The following is a 20,013-nucleotide window of genomic DNA, read 5'->3' as shown; positions in this document are numbered from 1 at the left end:
AAAAAAAAAAAAAAAAAAAAAAAAAAAAGTATAAGATACACACAAGGCTTTGAAGCCTTAGTTTGACCAGAAGAATGTAAAATAGCTCAATAACAATTTTTATATTGATTTCATAATATATTATACATATTGGGTTAACTAAAATATATTATTAAAATTAATTCACCTTTTTTTTTTTAAATTCCTTCCTTCTAATTCCTTGGATTTATTTTAATTGCTGTGTTCCTAACTTCTTCCTAATTTAGCTAACTAGCTCATTAGTTTTTGACTATTTTCTTGCTAATATGAGTAATTAAGACTGTGTATTTCCCTTAAAATACTGATTTAGTTGCATCCCACAAGCCTTACGTGTACAATTCATTCTACAAGTTTTGATATATATATTTCCATTGTTATTACTTCTTTATCATTCAAATCTAAATACTTTCAAATTCAAATTTTTTAATTTTTAAAATTATATTCTTAAATTGATACATAATTTAGTTTCACTGTGTTCAGAGAACTTGGTCAATACGATACTGATTATTTTAAATATGTTAGGATTTACTTTATGACCTGGTATATGTTCAATTTTTGTAAAAGTATAATCTTCACTTGCTGGAACTATGTTTTCTATTTAATCAGTTTGATCAAGCTTATTAATTGTGTTGCTTGTTGAATCAATCCCTTACTGGAAAAAGAAATCCCTTATTGGTTTTTAGGAAGCTTGTTCTATCAATTACTGAAAGAGATATGCTAAAATCTCTCACTATTACGGCAGGTTTGTCAACTTTTTTTGCCATTCTGTCACTTTTTACTTTATACAGTTTGAAGCTGTGTTATTAGGTGCATAAGAGTTAGAAGGTTTTTTTAACTCCCTGGGAAACTGAAACTTTGATCCACCGGTTTCCTTTTAAATGTAGCTACTAGAAAAATTTTAATTCTATACATGGCTTGGGTTATATTTCCATTGGACAGAGCTGGTCCAGAGGAAGAATAAGCAAGAAAACCAGCTACCAAATCCTGGGTGACTAAGGACTTGCCTGCAGAAAATGACCAGCAAAGAGAGGAGAGTACCGGAAGCCCTGTAAAAGTACCACAACTCTGTCCTCCTCTCTTGCTGCTGAAGTCTCGATTGGAAATGAGAACCAGACGTTTGTGAAAAGCAGAAAGGAGTTGATGAACTCAAAATATATAAGCCTTTAATTATGAAAATGACACCTAGTCTTAAAGGCAGATTTCATGTTCAAAACACAGCCTACTATTCCATCAGAACAAATTTGTTATTTGTATCAATATTTCCCTGTTTAAATTAATCAAATCATACCACCTGATTCTGAACTATTAATCCCAGACATTTAAAACTTGAAAAGGGGAAGAATTCATGGGTATAAGGAGTTGATGAACCATCCAATAACTTAATCCTGGATATTTTTCCACACCCTAAAGGGGAACAAAAATGTCTTGCTGAGTTTGGAAAATCTGTTGAACAGTAGTATACTTACGCCTACTTTCCTAGTGTGTATGCTATACTTAGAAAAACAAAGAAAAAGCTGTCCAGGTAAGAAAAGCCTGGTAGTGTCCTTGTACCCCTCTAACCTCGTTTTTCTCCTGCTCCCCTATACATCTTCCCCACTCCCCCCTCTGCACGTGTGCTCAAGCTGGGTCTCTCTCCCCGGACAGCCTGCGTGTCACCAACCACAGTCATGGCTCCCTCCCACACTAGGCCAGTGATTCACCCACTTCTGGATGCCTTTGCTAACTTATACCCCTCTTACCGATCCAGCCCTTGCTTCTCCTTCCTCAGCAGTTAGGGAGTTCGTACCATCATTAGTGTGTGTATACTCCCAGTTGCTTTAATTCTCCCAAGGCTTCCCAGCTAGACCAAAAACACAGAGCATGCTCTCTGGGAGTGTCTCCACAGGCAATTCAGATTAAATCAATTAAATGGCTTCTCAGGAACTAGCAAGGTGTGGAAAGTGAGGTCTGACCCTCTTCCAAGACTCCCCCTTCTGTCCTCAGCACCTGGATGACTCCCACAGAGGACCCAGAACCTTTTTTACTGTCCCATTCACCTCCCAAGAGCCAACCTGCTAGACAAACTCCTACCAAACAGACCAGCAGGGAAAGCAGGCAAGGACTGAAGGAGGCACATCAAAGAACAAAGGGTTTGTTCTTATCCTGCCTTGAATATAGTCTTAAAATTCAACACTATTACTCAGTCATAAAAAAGAACGAAATAATGCCATTTGCAGCAACATGGACAGACCTAGAGATTGTCATACTAAGTGAGGTTAAGTCAGACAGAGAAAGACAAGTATCATATAATATCACTTATATGTGGAATCTAAAAAAATGGTACAAATGAACTTATTTACAAAACAGAAATAGAGTCATAGATGTAGAAAAGAAACTTAGGGTTACTAAGGGGGATGGGGAGAGGGATAAACTGGGAGATTGGGATTGACATATACACGCTACCGTATATACAACAGATAACTAATAGGGACCTACTGTATAGCACAGTGAACTCTACTCAGTACTCTGGAATGACCTATATGGGAAAAGAATCTAAAAAAGAGTGGATATATGTACATGTATAACTGATACACTTTGCCGTACAGCAGAAATTAACACAACATTGTACATCAACTATACTCCAATAAAAATTAAATTTAAAAAATTCAATACTAATCGATTGTGGTAATATGAAACAATTTGGCAGTCTGTGCCAAAATTATAAGCATTTTCAAAATAGGTAGTCATAAATGTGCACTTTCAGAATTTCTGCCTGTTGGCCCTCTCCGTCTTCTACAAACACCTTCATGCCTTCCCACCTCACCCATTTCTTTTCTCGCCTAGAGGAAGATACAGTTACTAATCATAACCAAGGTTCATTTCATCTTACAGAAACAGCGGCACTCAGACAACGGACAGACACATGAAAAGGCTAACGACATTCCAGTCATAGGGCTCTGCCAGTTCACATTAGTCTCTCCTTGTCCCAGCACTGACTGGAATTTAGGTGATCCCCTGGCTCTACGACTAGAAATTTAAGACATTCTTCTAAACCATCAAGCTTTCAGGATTATGTGAGTGAAACCACAACCCATCCTGACAGTTTTGAGTTTGTGCCCCTTCACTCAACAGACAGGATTCCTCTTCCAGGTTCAGGATAGCACACTCTTCTGTGGCAGAGGATTACCAAGAGGAGGGCTCCGCTTAACACCAGAGGGCAGGAGATGCGTCTCCTTTCTCTTTGTAATCCCAACACCCAGCACGGTGCCGTGGCCTAATGAGCAGGCAGCCCAAGGGTGTCAGATGAAGGGTAGCAGGTAAAACCATTTTCCCTTTTAAATGAACAGTACCTAATGAAGCAACGTCATAAACATGAATTAAGACATGAGGACATAAATTTGTCTTTCAAGTCCGCTAATGACTCTACAGGACCCTCTTCATTGGTGAACACATTTTGCAGTCAGAACCACAGAACCAGGGGCCTGAAAGTGGCCTTGGCCATCAGCAGGTCAAGCCTCCCAGTACAGATCAGGAGATGGAGTCCTACAGGGGGATGTGTCCGCCAAGGTCATCCACCTGATGTGGGGTTGGGCAGGACCCCTCGCCTCTTCCTATTCGAAGATGCTCCCCGAAAATCTTGCATTACTTACACACTAAAGGCTCATATGAATGCACGCCCAGGTCAAGCCATTGCTTACAATTCAGGAGAAACCAAAGGTCACAACCAAAACGTGTCTCTTCCGCAGGGCTGGCCGCAGAGAGGGAGCAGGGAAGATCACTGGCGAATATCTACCTGCAGACACTGCACGGCTTCCCGATGGATGATGCAAAGGTCAGTTTCCGGAGCTGCTAGTCATAGGGTCCCCCAATTCTGTCCCGGGTAAATGAGTTAACTCGGCTCTCCTGGGCTCGGAAGCTTCCAGCAATGAATTAAACCCCAAGTCGATGTGAAAGACTGAGGGGAAAGGGACACCGCGCCTGGACCCCACGTCCCGGCCGTTCACCCCTCCGCCTCCACCGCGCCCACACTTGCGCGGGCCACGGCGCCTCCCGCCGGTACACTCCGCGCGAGGCCACGACTCCCAGCCCGCGCCCCCGCCAGGCGCGTTTGGGGGAACCGTGCCCTGGGTGCTGCCCGCGGGGGCTTGGGCGGAGTCGCCGGGCCCAGCCACTCGGGGGCAGGGACGGATCTGCGCCGCCGCCCCCGGCCCGCGGGCCCCGCTACGCAGAGGAGGGGGCTGCGCCACGTACCTCGACCGGCAGGTGCCGCCGCCGCCACCGCCGCCTTGGTCCGCGGCTGCAGGGAACGCCGCTCCGTGCCGCCCTCCGCCTTCGTCCGCATATTAGGGAGCGGGCGCCAGCCTGCCACCAGTCCTGCGCCCGGCGCCCCGGCCCGCCCCCTGCGCCGCGCGAGCTCCCATTCAGTCCCCGACCGTCCGCTCCCCAGCTCAGATGCGGAGGAGGGGCGTGGGGCGGGGCCTGGAGTCACGAGGACACGAGAACCAATCGGAGCGCTCGAGGGCCCCAGAGGCTGCCCCGCTCCACCGACGCTCAATCCTCCACCCTGTGGGGTTAGGGGAGCTGGGCACCCCCAGCCAGACGCCCGTAGCTGGAAGCGCGCTTGGCTGTGTGCTGGCCCGGGCGAGGGTCCCGGGCACCCACCGCCTTCTGGATCTCTGCGTGAGGTTAGATGGCGAAGGAACAAAAGGTGTTTATAGGCTGGTTATAGGCTTTTACTGCACAGAGGACTCGTAGATGCGGAGCCGCTGAATGAAGGGGCTTTATGTAGTCACGTGCTTTATTCTCTAGGACGGACCCGCAGGCAATACTGGTTTGGAGTTCCTGGAGCCCTCGACACAACGAGAGCAGCCTGAGTGTGTCTGGACATTTGCCGAACAGCTTTCTGTTGTTCCACGTATCAGAAAAAATCGAGGGAGCACTAGTTTCACAGATGGGTAATTGAGACCCAGAAAGCAGAAATGAGTCACCCTAAATCATTAGGGCATTTAGTGGCAGAGCCAGGATCAGAACCTGTGCTTGGAGCGCCCATTTCCATAACTCTGGAGTCCCCCTCGATTCTGGAGCAGAAGTGTCATACAATTTTTAAAAGTGTGAATATTAGTGAATCCCCAAATTCAGGAATTAAGAGGACTTGAAAGCACGGATATGTTATTTCTTTAACACAGGCAGGTGTGTATAATGCGCCTGGGACATTTCTGTGCCGTAGGACTTGTTGACTCTTCAGTAAAGTCAGTGAAGTTGATCTGCTCTGATAATTTCCTTTCGGGTTGGTGAGCACAGAGCATCGCAGTCGTGTGCCTGTGATACCGGTTCCAGTTCCCGTTTGAAAAAGAAGATCCTAGACACGGAGCAAAATATATTTGCGTACACCGAGAGTCTTGTCACTCTTTTTGTGCAACAGCTTGCACACGGTTTGTATAGCTCCAAACTCTGTTTGGAGCTGTGTTCTTCCCCCGGTGGGGCAGGGGTGCTGGGGAAAAATAAATTGTGGTATCTGGGTAACAAAATCAGGAGGGAAATCTCGGAGAGGAAGGGGTGGAAGGACTCTGCCTTCACACCTTTCAAAGGGATTTTGTAGTAAAAATGTTTCTGGATTATTTTAATTTGAAGACACATGAGCATTTTGAAAATGTTGGAGGAAAAGCTGTCACTAGGAGATCTAAATCCAGTGTGTTGGCCAAGGCTGGCCAACAGAGCAGCAGCCTAGCTGTCTGTTGTCTCTGGGGTCAGTGACAGCTGCAAGGAAAATGCTGAGAACCTCACCCCCTCTCTCTTGGAGACCAGCAGAGGCCTGCCTGATTATCAGATACTCTTTACCTCTACTTGCCTCAGCGGCTTTTCCCCTTTTCTCCCAGATACTCCATGTCCATAAAGCCAGGCCTTGTTTGAAAGTATTTATTTAGAGCAGGAACAGTTGACCTTCCAGTCAATCCACCGCTAGCAGAACCATGATGAGCCCTTATCACCACCATTGTCCTCTCCTGGGCAGGCCCCTCATCCATCCACCTCCGCATTTCAGCCAGCCCTGAGGCAGGCATGGCCCAGACACCCTTTATGGCTGGCATGGGGGTCAGCAGTACTCTGGCTTGGAAGGTAGTGAGAGAAGCTGACCCACTTGTGCAACAAGACAAACCGTGCCCTAAACATCCTTTCCACTGCCTGCAGGGTCAACCTTAGTTACTTGTGGCCATGCCACAGGGCATGCAGGATCTTAGTTCCCCGGCCAGGCATCTAACCTGCACCCCTGCAGTGGAAGCGTGGAGTCTTAACCACTGGACCGCCAGGGGAGTCCCCGCCACCCTTAGTTACTGTTCAGGGTTAAGGCAGAGATCCCCAAACGGTAGATGAGAAGCAGCCACTGGATCTCAGAGCCTCAACTAGAATCTCTTCAAGTCAGTGACTGGTCTCAGAAAAGCCTTTGGACCCTGACTAGCAAAATGGTGGGGCTATTTGTGACTCTGGGACAGCACCCATGATTTTGTAATTCGTTAGTTCCTTATGCTCATAACTTTGGTCATTCTCCCAGCCGGCACTGCCCCCAACATCCATCCCATCTTCCCCCTCTGTGATGCAACATACGGTTTAGGTAAGTCTGCCCCACTCTTAGCTCTATGACTGGGCTGCGATTGGTCTAAGTCGGTGGTTCTCTCAAGGGTCCGCAGATCCTTGGCTGGGGGGGCGGGAGTGGGGAGCGGATCCCTGAGGACCTTTCAGAGTATATCTGAAGTCAAAATTATTTCATTATAATCTAAGACTTTATTTACCTTTCTCGCTGATGGTGCAAAAGCAAAGGTGTGCAACTGTAGTAGTATTTTCACCACTACACATTCATGGTGGAAAAAAAATGCGGTTTCATTTGAGAATGTTCTTGATGGAGCAGCAAAAATGTGATTACCTCATTAAAATCTCAATCTCTGGGACTTTCATGGTGGCGCAGTGGTTAAGAATCCTCCTGCCAATGCAGGGGACACGGGTTCGAGCCCTGGTCCGGGAAGATCTCACATGCTGCGGAGCAACTAAGCCTGTGAGCCACAACTACTGAGCATGCACACCTAGAGCCCATGCTCTGCAACAAGAGAAGCCGCCACAATGAGAAGCCCGCGCACCGCAACGAAGAGTAGCCCCTGCTCACCGCAACTAGAGAAAAGCCGCGCGCACCGACGAAGACCCAATGCAGTTAAATAAATAATTTAAAAATTAAATAATTAAAAAAAAATCTCAATCTCTCTTGAGTACACACCTTTTAAATATTTTATATGGCAAAATGGAAACTGCACATAAAACACTTTTGCTGCAAACTGAAGTATGATGGTTGTGTAAGGAGAAGCACTCATGCAATCATTTGAGTTGCAAGCTGAACTAGCTGGTTGGTTTTTTTTTTTTTTTTTTTTCATGGAACACCATTTTTGCTTGAGAAAACATCTGACAAATTATGGTTATTTCAGCTTGGGTATTTGGTAGACATTTTCTTGAAAATCAACTAAGCAATCCTGTCTCTTCAAGGACAACAATTGACTACTTGTTGCCAATGGTGAAAAAATTCCAGATTTCAAAAGGGATTTGGAATTTTGGAAAACTTGTATCACCATCAGCTTGACAGCTTGTCAGTATTTCAGGACTTTCCTGATGTGATCAACGGTAATATAAATGAAGGTGATTTTTGGATAACGTATTGTGTGCCAATATTTGGAAGACCTGCATTTACTCAGTGAATCGATGTTTTCCAAATGGCTAATGCATGATGTTACAAAATCATGTATGGGTAAAAGATCCATTTTAAATGCAAGGCAGACAATGGGTTTTATTTTATTTTATTTATATTTTAATATAAAACAGATTTTGCTTGTTTATTTATTTACTGGCAGAGCCACGTGGCATACGGGAATCTTAGTTCCCCAACCAGGGATTGAATGCCTGCTGCCTGCAGTGGACGCGCGGAGTCCTAACCACTGGACCGCCAGGGAATTCCCCAATGGATTTTAATTTAACCGTATGAAAAGTTCATAGATAAGGTTTCAGATTCCACAATGCAACAGACTTTTAAGAAATCACCTCTTGTAGAGTTTTGGTGTACTATCAAAGAAGAATATCCACAATTATCCTAAAAGGCTATTAAAATATTCCTTGCTTTTCCAATTACATGTCAATGTGAAGCAGGTTTTCTTCACGTACTTTAACCAAAACAATTTGCAACAGATTGAATGCAGAAGCAGATATGAAAATCCAGCTTAATTCTATTAAGCCAGACTTAAAGAGACTTGCAAATATGTTTTTTTTAAAAGCCATTCTTCTCACCATCATTTTGTTTTGGAAAACATAGGCTTTTTTGCCAACATATTAACATGTAATTTTATTATTTTTATGAATTATTTTATTATTTTTAAAGAATTTAATTTTTTCTTCCAGTTTTATTGAGATATAATTGACATACAGCACTGTATAAATTTAAGATGTACAACATAATGCTTTGACTTACATACATCATGAAATGATTATCATAATAAGTGTAGTGGACACGCATCATCTCATATAGATATAAAATTAAAGAAATAGAAAAAAAAATTATTCCCTCTTGGTGAGAACTCTTAAGATTTACTCTCTTAACAGTGTTCATATATAACATACAACAGAGTTGATTATATTTATCATGTTGTACATTACATCCCTAGTACTTATTTATTTTATATCTGGAAGTTTGTACTTTTTGACTGCTCTCATCCAATTCACCTCCCTCCATCCTCTGCGTTTGGTAACCACAAGCCTGATCTCTTTTTCTGTGAGTCTTCTTGTTTATTGTTTGCTTGTTTTTAAAGTATAATCAACCTACAACACTATGTTAGTTTCTGTTACACAATATAGTGGTTCAATATTTCTATGCATTTCAAAATGATCACCATGATAAGTCCAGTTACAATCTGTCACCGTATAAAGATATTAAATAATTATTGACTATATTCCCCACACTGTACATTTCATACTCATTACTCATTTATTTTGCAACTGGTAGTTTGTATCTCTTAATCACCCTCACCTATTTCTTTCTTCCCTTCACCTCTCTCCCCTCTGGCAAAAACTGTTTGTTCTCTGTATCTATAACTCCATTTCTGTTTTGTTATGTTTGTTCATTTGATTTTTAGATACCACATATAGGTGAAATCATACAGTATATGTATTTTTCTGTCTGACTTATTTCACTTAGCATAGTACCCATTAGGTCCATATATGTTACCGCAAATGGCAAGATTTCATTCCTTTTTTATGGCTGAGTAATATTCCAGTGTGTGTGTGTGTGTGTGTGTGTGTGTGTGTGTGTGTGTGTATCTCACATCTTCTTTACCCATTCATCTATTGATGGGCGCTTAAGTTGCTTCCATATCTTGGCTATTGTAAATAATGCTGCAGTGAACATAGGGGTGCATATATCTTTTTGAGTTAATATTTTCATTTTCTTCAGATAAATATCCAGGAATGGAATTGCTAGATCATATGGTAGTACCATTTTTAACTTTTGGAGGGTTCTCCGTACTGCTTTCCATAGTGGCTGCAACAGTGCACAAGGGTTCCCTTTCTCCACATCTCTGCCAAAATTTGTTATTTGTTGTCTTTTTGATGATAACCATTCTGGCAGGTGTGATGGTATCTCTTTGTGGTTTTAATTTGCATTTCCCTGATGATTAGTAATGTTGAGCATCTTTTCATGTGCCTATTGGCCATTTGTGTTTCTTCTTTGGAAAAATGTCTATTTAGATCCTCTGTCCATTTTTTAATCTGTTGTTTGTTTTCTTGATGTTGAGTTGTATGAATTCTTTGTATTTTGGGGGTATTGACCCCTTATTGGATATATCGCCTGCAAATATCTTCTCCCATTCAGTAAGTGACCTGTTCATTTTGTTGGTAGTTTCCGTTGCTATGCAAAAGCTTTTTAGTTTGATGTAGTCCTATTTGTTTATTTTTGCTTTTGTTTCCCTTGCCTGAGGAGACATATCCCCCCAAAAATTACTAAGACTGAGGTCAAAGAGTATACTGCCTATACTCTTTGACCTTTCAGGTCTTACACTTAAGTCTTTAATCCATTTTGAATTTATTTTTGTGCATGGTGTGAGAGAGTAGTCCAGTTTGGTCCTTTTGTGTGTAGCTGTCCAGTTTTCCCAACACCGTTGATTGAAGATGTTCTTTCCCACATTATATATTCTTGCCTCCTTTGTCAGAAATTAATTGCCCATATAAGTGTGAGTTCATTTCTGGGCTTTCTATTCTTTTCCATTGATCTATGTGCCTGTCTTTGAGCTAGTACAATACTGTTTTGCTTACTGAAGTTTTGTAATATAGTTTGAAATCAGGGATCATAATACCTGTAGCTTTGTTTTTCTTTTCCAAGACTGTTTTGGTTACTTGGGGTCTTTTGTGTTTCCAAACAAATTTTAGAATTATTTGTTCTAGTTCTGTGAAAAATGCCATTGGTATTTTGATAGTGATTGTGTTGAATCTGTAGATTGCGCTGGGTAGCTTGGTAAGTTTAACAATATTAGTTCTTCTAATCTATGAGTATATCTTTCCATTTGTTTGGGTCATCTTCAGTTTCATCATAATCTTATAGGTTTCTAAGTAGAGGTCGTTCACCTCCTTAGATTTATTCCAAGGTATTTTATTCTTTTTGATGTGATTGTAAATGAGATTATTTTCTTAATTTCTCTTTCCAATAGTTCACTATTAGTGTATAGAAATGCAACAGATCTCTGTGTATTAATTTTTTATCCTGAAATTTTACCAAATTCACTGATGAGTTCTGGTAGTTTTTTGGTGGGATCTTTAGGATATTCTGTGTATAGTATCATGTCATCTGCAAACAGTGACAGTTTTACTTATTCCTTTCCAATTTGGATTCCATTTATTTCTTTTTCTTGTCTGATTGCTGTGGCTGGGACTTCCAATACTATGTTCAATAAAAGTGGCAAGAGTAGGCATCCTTGTCTTGTTCCTGATCTTAGAGGAAATGTTTTCAGTCTTCACCATTTAGTATAATGTTAGCTGTGGGCTTGTCATATATGGTCTTTATTATGTTCAGGTATGGTCCCTCTATACCCACTTTGTTGACAGTTTTTATCAAAAATCGATGTTGAATTTCATCAGAAGTTTATTCTGCCTCTATTGAGGTGATCGTATGATTTTTATTCTTCAACTTGTTAATGTGGTGAATCACACTGATTGATTTGTGGATATTGAACTATCCTTGCACCTTTGGGATAAATCCCACCTGATCATAATGTATGATACTTTTAATGTATGGTTGAGTTTAGTTTGCTAACATCTTGTTGAGGATTTTTGCATCTATGCCCATCAGTGATATTGGCTGTAATTTTCTTTTTTTGTGTGTTATCTTTCTCTGGTTTTAGTATCAGGGTGATGCTGGCCTCACAGAAAGAGTTCGGAAGTATTCTTTCCTCTGAAATTTTTTGGAATAGTTTGAGAAGGATAGGTGTTAACTCGTCTCTAAATGTTTGGTAGAATTTACGCATGAAGCTGTCTGGTCCTAGACTTTTGTTTTTGGGAATTTTTTGATTACTGATTCAATTTCATTGCTGGAAATTGGTCTGTTCATATTTTCTATTTCTTCCTGGTTTGGCCTTGGGAGATTGTACATTTCTAGGAATTTGTCTATTCCTTCTAGGTTGTCCATTTTATTGGCATAAAACTGTTCATTGTAATCTCTTATGATCCTTTGTATTTCTTCGGTGTCGATGAATTTAATTTCTAATTTGGCAAGTATCAATAGATAAAATCTCCATTAAAAAGATTCTTTGGTCTCCACGTTAATTTCTGTGAGTGTAAAGGGGTTCTGAGACTATAGTTTAAGACCTACTGGTTTCAACCACTCATACTTGTCTCATCCTCCTTGCCACCAGGATTGGCTTATGGGTGGCCATAGGAACAAGACTGATCCAATCAGAGGAGATCCCAGGAATTTATCAAGTGGTGAGAAAGAGATGCTCTCACATCCTGCTAGACAGGAGCCAGGCAATACGTAGTCTTAGAAATTGCTGATAAGGCAGCCAAGTAAGAAGAACTTACCTTAAGAAGAAAATAATGTTGTGGAGAAAGCAGAGAGAGAGGTTAGAAAGAAACCATTTCCTTTTTGACATTTTGAGCCACTTGATCAAACCAGACCTGCAGCCCATCCTACTTCTACACATTCCAGTTTTATGAGCCAACGAATTCCACTGTGGTTAAACTAGCCAACCTCAGGTGCCGCAATTGATTCCTTATGTACCTGTTTGTGTGTATTTCTTTTTTTCCTCAACAGGTGCCTAAAGCCTCAGGATAATATACTTTCTAGGGTTTACTCATTCAGTCCTCATCACTGCAGCACAAATTAGCTTCTAAAGTGAACTTGGAAGGCAGAGTAGGGTCTGGGAGGAAAGGAACCTAGCACAGATGAGTGGCATCAAGAGTGCCAACAACATTTTTGAGAGGAACAAGGAACAGTGGCATCTGATCTTGAATAGGAAGATTATAGCAGATTTTTATTTTCTTTGGTTTTTATGTATTCTCAGATTGGATAACATGAGCATGTATCACTTTTAAGTTGAGAAAAAAAATAGAACAATATTCTTATTTTTTAAATAGCCCATCGAATGGGGGCAAGACTTTGCAGGTTGGGATTGGAGAGCAGATTGCTCCCACGGCGAGAGAACTCTTGGGCTAAAATTGCTAGCAGGGAAGTAAGATCTGTAAGGCATGCAGATGGGCCTAGGAAACAAACTTCCTTTAATTTCCAGGTTTGCCAGGCGTCAACTTCAAAGATTCAAGGGAATGAACAGCATCCCAAAGGGTTAAGGAATCATTAATTATGCCTCAATCAAATTGGCTGGAATATTTGCAGTTGAAAAACAGAGAGAGAGAGAGAGAGAGAGAGAGGGAGGGAGAGAGACAAATGTGAAGATTATTCCAACACTGGAAAAGGCTTAAGACAGAACTTAAGTGAAAACAACAACAACAAAAAGAGGATATAGATTGTATGCAAATTTCTATCATGTGGCCCAAAACTGGAAGATAACTTGGAAAAAGAAACCAGTTGTGGCATTAGGGTGGTGAGATCATGAATAATCTTTTCTTCCTTTTTAAGGACTGTCCTTCCAGGTTGCTAAATGTTTTTTACAATAAATAAAAATGCGGGGAGTCATTGGTTCAAATTACCGAGGTCTCAGAGGCCTCTCCAGATGGCCTGTTTCTTTTCACCTGCCAAATGGCCCTCATCTGACACCAAGGCAGAAGCTGTGCCTTCCCCAGGGCCTGGCATTCTTGAAGCTGTTAGTGGTGATGCTGAGGCGACTCTTTTGTAAGCGGCCAGAAGGAAAGAAGGGAAGGAAGTAGTAGCAGCCAAGACTGAGAATGAGGGTGAAGTGAGGGTTCTGTCTTTGTCTTTTCCCCCTGGTGTGCTTCACCTTCTGTTCGACCCCCATCCGAGTACCCCGGAGGTGCTGTGCCTCCCTCGGCCCCAAGGGGCTGGAGAACGGCTGCAGCCAAAACAACACAGACTCTCTCTGCTGCTCCAAAGCACAAAGAAAGTTGGTCCCTTGAGGTTTTACTAGGAATGTTTCCTGTGAACAATCAAGGGTGAAGCAGAAGTAAAACACAAGGGAGGGAAAGAGACGTTACAGAAACATCAGGAGAGGCTGTCTGTTGGCAGAGGGCGGCTTATTGAGGAAACACTTCTGCCCAGACTGAATCCTTTTGGAAGCTGTGGGACATGTCTTCACACGCAGAGATTCAAGCAGGCCCTCATTCCGTCCATCCTCCACCCCTATGTTCATTGCACAAACATTTGCCAAGTGCCTATTATGTGCCATAATTATTAGTAGTATATGGTATTATGCTAATCAAGGTGTTGGTCAGGGCTGTGTTTTATCTTCACAACTCCCCTTTGAGGTGAGGGATGTCTTATCTAAGGAAGTTGAGGCCTGGGGAAACTTAGGGAAAGGAAATAACCTGCACAAGATCACATGGCTAAGAAGTAGCAAAGTCAGGATTTGAACCTAGGCTATCAGACTCCAGAGCCCACCTAAGACATGGTCCTTGCCCTTCAGGACCTTCAGGACCTTCAGGACCAAATGGTCTAACTAAAGAGAAAGACACTTGAAAAACAAATGAACAAACAAAACCAGTCACGCCACGAGATATAAGAGAAAGACAACGAACAAAGCACCAAGGGAGCATCAAGGGGACGTGGCTGGATCTGCCTCAGACCTCAAGGACATCTCTTGGAGAGGTGAAACTTGAATTTGGCATTGAAAGGTAGGGTAGGTAGACTGGCAGGTACATTCATTTGGGGCAGTATTCATTTTCTGCTGCTGCATAAATCACCGCAAATTTAGCGGATTAAAACAGCACCAATTTATTATCTCACACTTTAAGTTCAGGTACAGTGTGACTGGATTCTCTGCTCAGGATCTCACGTGACTGAAATCAAGGTGTTGGTCTTGACTGCAGTCCTCATGTGGGCTCGGGGTCCTCAGTCAAGTTCACTGGTTTTGGGCTGAACTTATTTCCTTGCAGTTCCGGGGTTGCGGTCCTCGTGTTTTTTGCTAGCTGTGGACCAAGGACCTCCCTCAGCTCCTAGGGGCTGCCCAGAGCTCCTTGCTCTGTGGCCCCATAGGAAGTTCACAACATGGATGTTTGCTTTCTTCCAGGCCAGCCAGAGCACAGCTCCATGACTATCTCTTCTGCTACCAGTCAGATAAACTCTCTGCTTAAAAAGAATCTCATGTAATTAAGTCAGGCCCACCCAGAAAAATCTCCTTATTTTAAGATCAGCTGATTTGGAGGACTTCCCTGGTGGTCCAGCGGTTAAGACTCTGTGCTCCCAATGCAGGGGGCCTGGGTTCGATCCCTGGTCAGGGAACTAGATCCCGCATGCCTCAAAGAAGGTCCTACATGTGCCAATGAAGATCCCACGTGTTGCAACTAAGACCCGGCATAGCCAAATAAATAAATAAATATTTTTTTTAAAAGAAAAAGATTAACTGATTTGGGAAATAATTACATTTGGAAAATCCCTTCACAGCAACACCTAGATTAGTGTTTGATTTAATAACCAGGAGAAAGTGTGTGTACACCAGAGGCTTGGGATTTGGGGAGCCATCTTAGAATTCTGCCTACCACAGTAGGATTTAGCAACTGGAGAAGATGAGGAAGATCAATCCAAGAAGAGGAAATAGGATTAGCAAAGGATTCTGAGAGACCGTTGGAGAATGAAAATAGAAAAGCGAATGCCATGTTTCCAGCAACATGGCAGGCTAAATTCCGGAGAAATCTGCCAAGTCAAAAATCCTTAAGATGCTGGGGGCTTCCCTGGTGGTGCAGTGGTTAAGAATCCGCCTGCCAATGCAGGGACACAGGTTCAAGCACTGGTCCGAGAAGATCTCACATGCCACGGAGCAACGTAGCCCGTGCGCCACAACTACTGAGCTTGCGCTCTAGAGCCCGCGAGCCACAACTACTGAGCCCGTGTGCCACAACTGCTAAAGCCTGCTCACCTAGAGCCCGTGCTCCGCAACAAGAGAAGCCACCGCAATGAGAAGCCTGTGCACGCAAACGAAGAGTAGCCCCGGCTCACCGCAACTAGAGAAAGCCCATGCGCAGCAATGAAGACCCAACGCAGCCAAAAATAAATAAATAAATTTATTTTAAAAAATCCTTAAGATGCTGAGGAAACTATCAAAGGCATGTTTTTGTAGGAAGGCTGAGCTGCCCTTCTGAGGCAGAAACAATGGAAAAATGTGACTACAGAGAGGTGAGCAGGAACCAGAGTTTGCCTTGGAGCCATCTGTTAATTCTTGTCAAGTAGGTTGGAGATGGGAGACAAAACCTAGGCTGGAGCAGAATGTGAGATTAGAATGGCGATCCTTATGGGTACCCCAGAACCCTCAGAGGGTAGAAGTTTCAATGGGTGTAGTCAGATTTCGCTCCCCAAGGGAAACAGTGGAATACTCACTATAGGTAATTACTTGCCTTAAGATACCTAATTTTAGTTCAGAGTGGAACCAAAATAAAGAGGAAATTTTCCCCTGAGAATTCTCAACCAAAAGCCTGCGCTCATACAGATTTGGGGCTGGAGTTCATATCACCTTCGGAACCAAAAACCTTTTAAAGTGGTCCTAGGTTGGTAGTTCTCTCAGATCCCTGTAAGAAGCAAATCACCTCTAGAGACATGCTTTTTAGAGCCAAGCCTAAGACAATTCCCATAAATTTCCTTCGACCATCAGGGACATGTCACCTCTGCTTATCCCAGAGGGACAATTCATCCTTTGTGGCCATTTTACTAGGATCAACAAGGGAATAATCACAGCTTTTCTATTTTCTATCCACTTAAAATTAAAATTTTTACTGAAGTATAGGATACCAACCAAGAAGTTCAAAAATCATAACTGTACAGCTCAGTGAATTCTGACTCAGTGAGGATACCATGTCAAGAAAGAGAACATAGCCTACATTCCCAAAGCCTGCCTCACGGCTCCTTCAGGTCCCCACCTTCACCCTCCCCTCTGCAATGGTAGCCACTCTTCTGATTTCTACCTCATAGATTTGTTTAGCCTGTTTTTGAACTTTATACAAATGAAATCCCACTGTATGGACTCTGTGTCTGGTTCCTTTCATTCAATGTGGGGTTGGTGAGTTTCATCTGTGTTACTGAATGCAGCTTAAACTTGTTCATTTTCATTGCTGCCTAGTGTGGATATATGACAATTTTGTTATCCCTTTGATTGACATTTGGGTTGTTTCAAATTTGAGACTATAACAAATAGTGATGCTGCAAATGGTCTTATTCATGTGTTTTGGTGGCCTCGTGCCTTTTTTTAACCTTCAAGAAGAGGAAGAACAATCTTAAGAGAGTAGTGAAGTCACTAGGAGTCCGGCTGTCGTCCCACACTGTCACTTGTGATCATAACATTTTACCGAACCTAGATGATCTGAGATAGTTCTTGTACTCAGTATAGCTACGTGGAGACACTTAGAAACTCAATGAGAGTCAGAGATGGAAGAAATCTTATATATCATCCAGCCCAGAATTTCCCAAACTTCAACTGTACAAATGCCATCGCTGTGATTTTTGCCATATTCTTGTACCACCTTACCATCACTTAATATTTTTCTTTCCACTGTCTAACTTTTTATCATTTAAAGATCTGCTTCAGCCTTACCTTAAACAATGACAGCTGTGAACAGATAGCTTTGATGTGCTAGCTATGTTCTTTCTATTACACATTAAAATAAACACATGGGGACTTTCCTGGTGGTCCAGTGGTTAAGAATCTGTCTTGCAATGCAGGGGACGCCGGTTTGATCCCTGGTAGGGGAACTAAGATCCCACATGCCACAGGGCAGCTAAGCCTGCATGTCACAACTAGAGAGAGAGAGAAGCCCGCGCGCCACAGCTAGAGAGAAGCCTGCGTCCTGCAACGAAGAGCCCGCGTGCCTCAATGAAAGATCCTGCGTGCCGCAACTAAGACCCAACGCAGCCCCAAAATAAATACAAATATATTTTTTAAAAAAGCTTAAAAAGAAAGACTACAGTTTCAAATAACCTCCTCTTCGAACATGAGACAGATATTTTTAAAAAATAAACACATAACTGTTTAAATAAATTTGTCAGCCTGCTTCCTGTGTGATATATTCTCCGTGTCTCCTTTTGATCCATCCCCGCCTTGCTCCGTCTGGGAAGCTGACCCCTGCAGACCGCCTCCAGCAGCTCCCTTGCCTTCCGGCTTTTGCGTGTGTTCAGTGGCGAGGCGTTGGAGGGTAGCTAGAGGTCAGGATATTCATGCCCCTGGCCTCTGCCCTGCCCTTCCCCAGTAAGCAGTGGCCACATTCTCTATCAAAGGCTGGAGATCTGGTCAGGCAGACCCTCTCTCACAGCTAATAGTTTCATCTTCTTGACCCTTGTGATGAGAAAAACAACTTTCGTTTTTTCTGAGTTACTGCCTAGGCATTTTACAGTATGATAACCTTGCTCACACCCAGAGTCTGGACATTTTAGTTATGGACTTGAGTTTAGGTCGCCCGCCCTAAGTTCCCGCTTTGCGAGGCAGTTTTTTTGTTTGTTTTTGTTTTTTGTCCATGCGGCATGGCTTGTGGGATCTTAGTTCCCCGAGCAGGGGTCGAACCCAGACCCACAGTGGTGGAGGGACGAAGTCCTAATCACTGTATCGCCAGGGAATTCCCAGAGGCAGCTTTAAAATAACCGTTTAGAGTTAAGCCCCGGAAAGCCGAGTGACCTCCACCCCAGCTTGCTACCCTGCTCTCTCTGTCCTGCTTGCTCATGACCTGGGATGTAGGACCGCCCTTCCCCCAGCCTCTAGAATTTTGTGAATAATAAATCTTATGACTCTATTTCCTTTGTGTGGGTGTATTAGAACTGTGCCTTCAATCAAGCTGACCCCACGGGTTTCATTTCCTTGAAATGGGAGCTTGGATGCTGAGGGAGCTCTGGGCCATGCCCCCCCGCGGGAGTGGCTCTGTCTCCTCATTCAGCAGGTCATAGTTGGCATATTCTTTTTTTTTGAAGTTAAGTTATTTTTATTTATTTATTATTTTTGGCTGCATTAGGTCTTCATTGCTGCGTGCAAGCTTTTCCCTAGTTGCGGCGAGCTGGGGCTATTCTTCGTTGAGGTGCACGGGCTTCTCACTGTGGCTGTTTCTCTTGTTGCGGCGCACGGGCTCTAGAGCGCAGGCTCAGTTGTTGTGGCGCACGGGCTTAGTGGCTCCTCGGCATGTGGCATCTTCCCGGACCAGGGCTCGAACCCATGTCCCCTGCATTGGCAGGCGGATTCTCAACCACTGCACCACCGGGGAAGCCCCATAATCGGCATATGCTTAATTCAAGACACCAGCTTCTAGCTTCTCAGCACATCCCTTCAGGTCGAGGAGTGGTCATGACTTCCAGATGTTGCAAGTCCCTGTCATTTTACCATCTTCTGTTGGCACCCTTAATTATGCCCATCCCTTTGTCAACACTCCCTTCCCTGAGCCCTCCTCAACTCCTCCCTGTCATGGGGCCATCTGCTTCCTGCTAGGAGGAATGCGATGTCGAACATCACCAATGGTAGGCATCCCTTCCTTCCACCTGTACAGGTGCTAGCTGATACCCAGGAGGGAACACACTCATCCAAGGTCCCCCAGCTGTGAGTGCCCGAGCTAGGAACGGTCTCCCTGATTCAATGCACTTCTCACCGTAAATGTTACTTCTCAGGAGAGAAACTGGTCAGTTCTGATAACAGTGCCCGAGTGCTCAATACAATAAGTCCCCTACATATGAACCTCCAAGTTGCGAACTTTCAAAGATGCGAATGTGCGGCTGGTTCCAGCAAGGAACCAGAACCTGTGCCATCAACGTGAGGCGTGAGCGGAATTGCAGCTTGCCCTCCGTCTCCTATTGCTGACGAGCCCTCAGCTCTACCACCCCCCACCTCCTTTCCCTCCTCCAGCCAGTAACTCTTCTTGCCTGTTCACTCGATGCCAGCCCCGGTATGCCAGCTTTTGGACTGTACTACTGTACTTCTCAAGGTACTGTAAGATTAAAAATGTTTTCTTTATTTTTTGTTTGTTTTTTATGTATTATTTGTGTGAAAAGTATTATAAACCTACTACAGTACAGTACTGTATAGCCGATTGTGTTAGCTGGGTACCTAGGTTAACTTTGCTGGACTTACAGACAAATTGGACTTAACGAACGTGCTCTTGGGATGGAACTCGTTCCTATGTAGGGGACTTACTGTATTGCAAGTGCCCTTAGAAATCTCTCTCTTACTCTCCCTTCCCTGTCCTGCTCCATTTGCTGCTGGGCCCCAGATTTACCTGGATCACAGCTGGCTCATTCCTTCCTGCCCCTAACCCAACACTCACGTGTGTCCTGCATCTGCCCTCCCAGAGTACTTGCCTTTTCTCAGACACACCTGCATTTCACCTCTCTGCTTTGATCAGGAGGCCTTCCCAGGGGAG

General features: G+C 43.4%; 1 protein-coding gene across 4 annotated transcripts in view; it reads right to left on the bottom strand.

Annotated features, from left to right (window-relative positions):
* The window catches only part of LOC114483912 (lactosylceramide alpha-2,3-sialyltransferase-like), a 29,494-nt gene extending 25,056 nt beyond the window's left edge, over window positions 1-4,438 (bottom strand). The window contains exon 1 of one of the 4 annotated variants that reach the window (XM_028485567.1): window positions 4,249-4,438. In XM_028485567.1, the coding sequence (XP_028341368.1) occupies window positions 4,249-4,339 (91 nt within the window). In that variant the 5' untranslated portion in view covers window positions 4,340-4,438. Of the gene's footprint in view, window positions 1-3,695; window positions 3,779-4,248 lie in introns of those variants that run through there. The other 3 variants (XM_028485568.2, XM_028485572.2, XM_028485571.1) reach the window with 3 other exon arrangements.
* Between the last annotated feature and the right edge of the window lie 15,575 nt (window positions 4,439-20,013).

The sequence above is a fragment of the Physeter macrocephalus genome, unplaced genomic scaffold (genome assembly GCF_002837175.3).
Source record: "Physeter macrocephalus isolate SW-GA unplaced genomic scaffold, ASM283717v5 random_462, whole genome shotgun sequence".
NCBI lineage: Eukaryota > Metazoa > Chordata > Mammalia > Artiodactyla > Physeteridae > Physeter > Physeter macrocephalus.
Note: the sequence above shows the minus strand (reverse complement) of the source record. Positions and strands in the feature narration are given on the sequence as shown.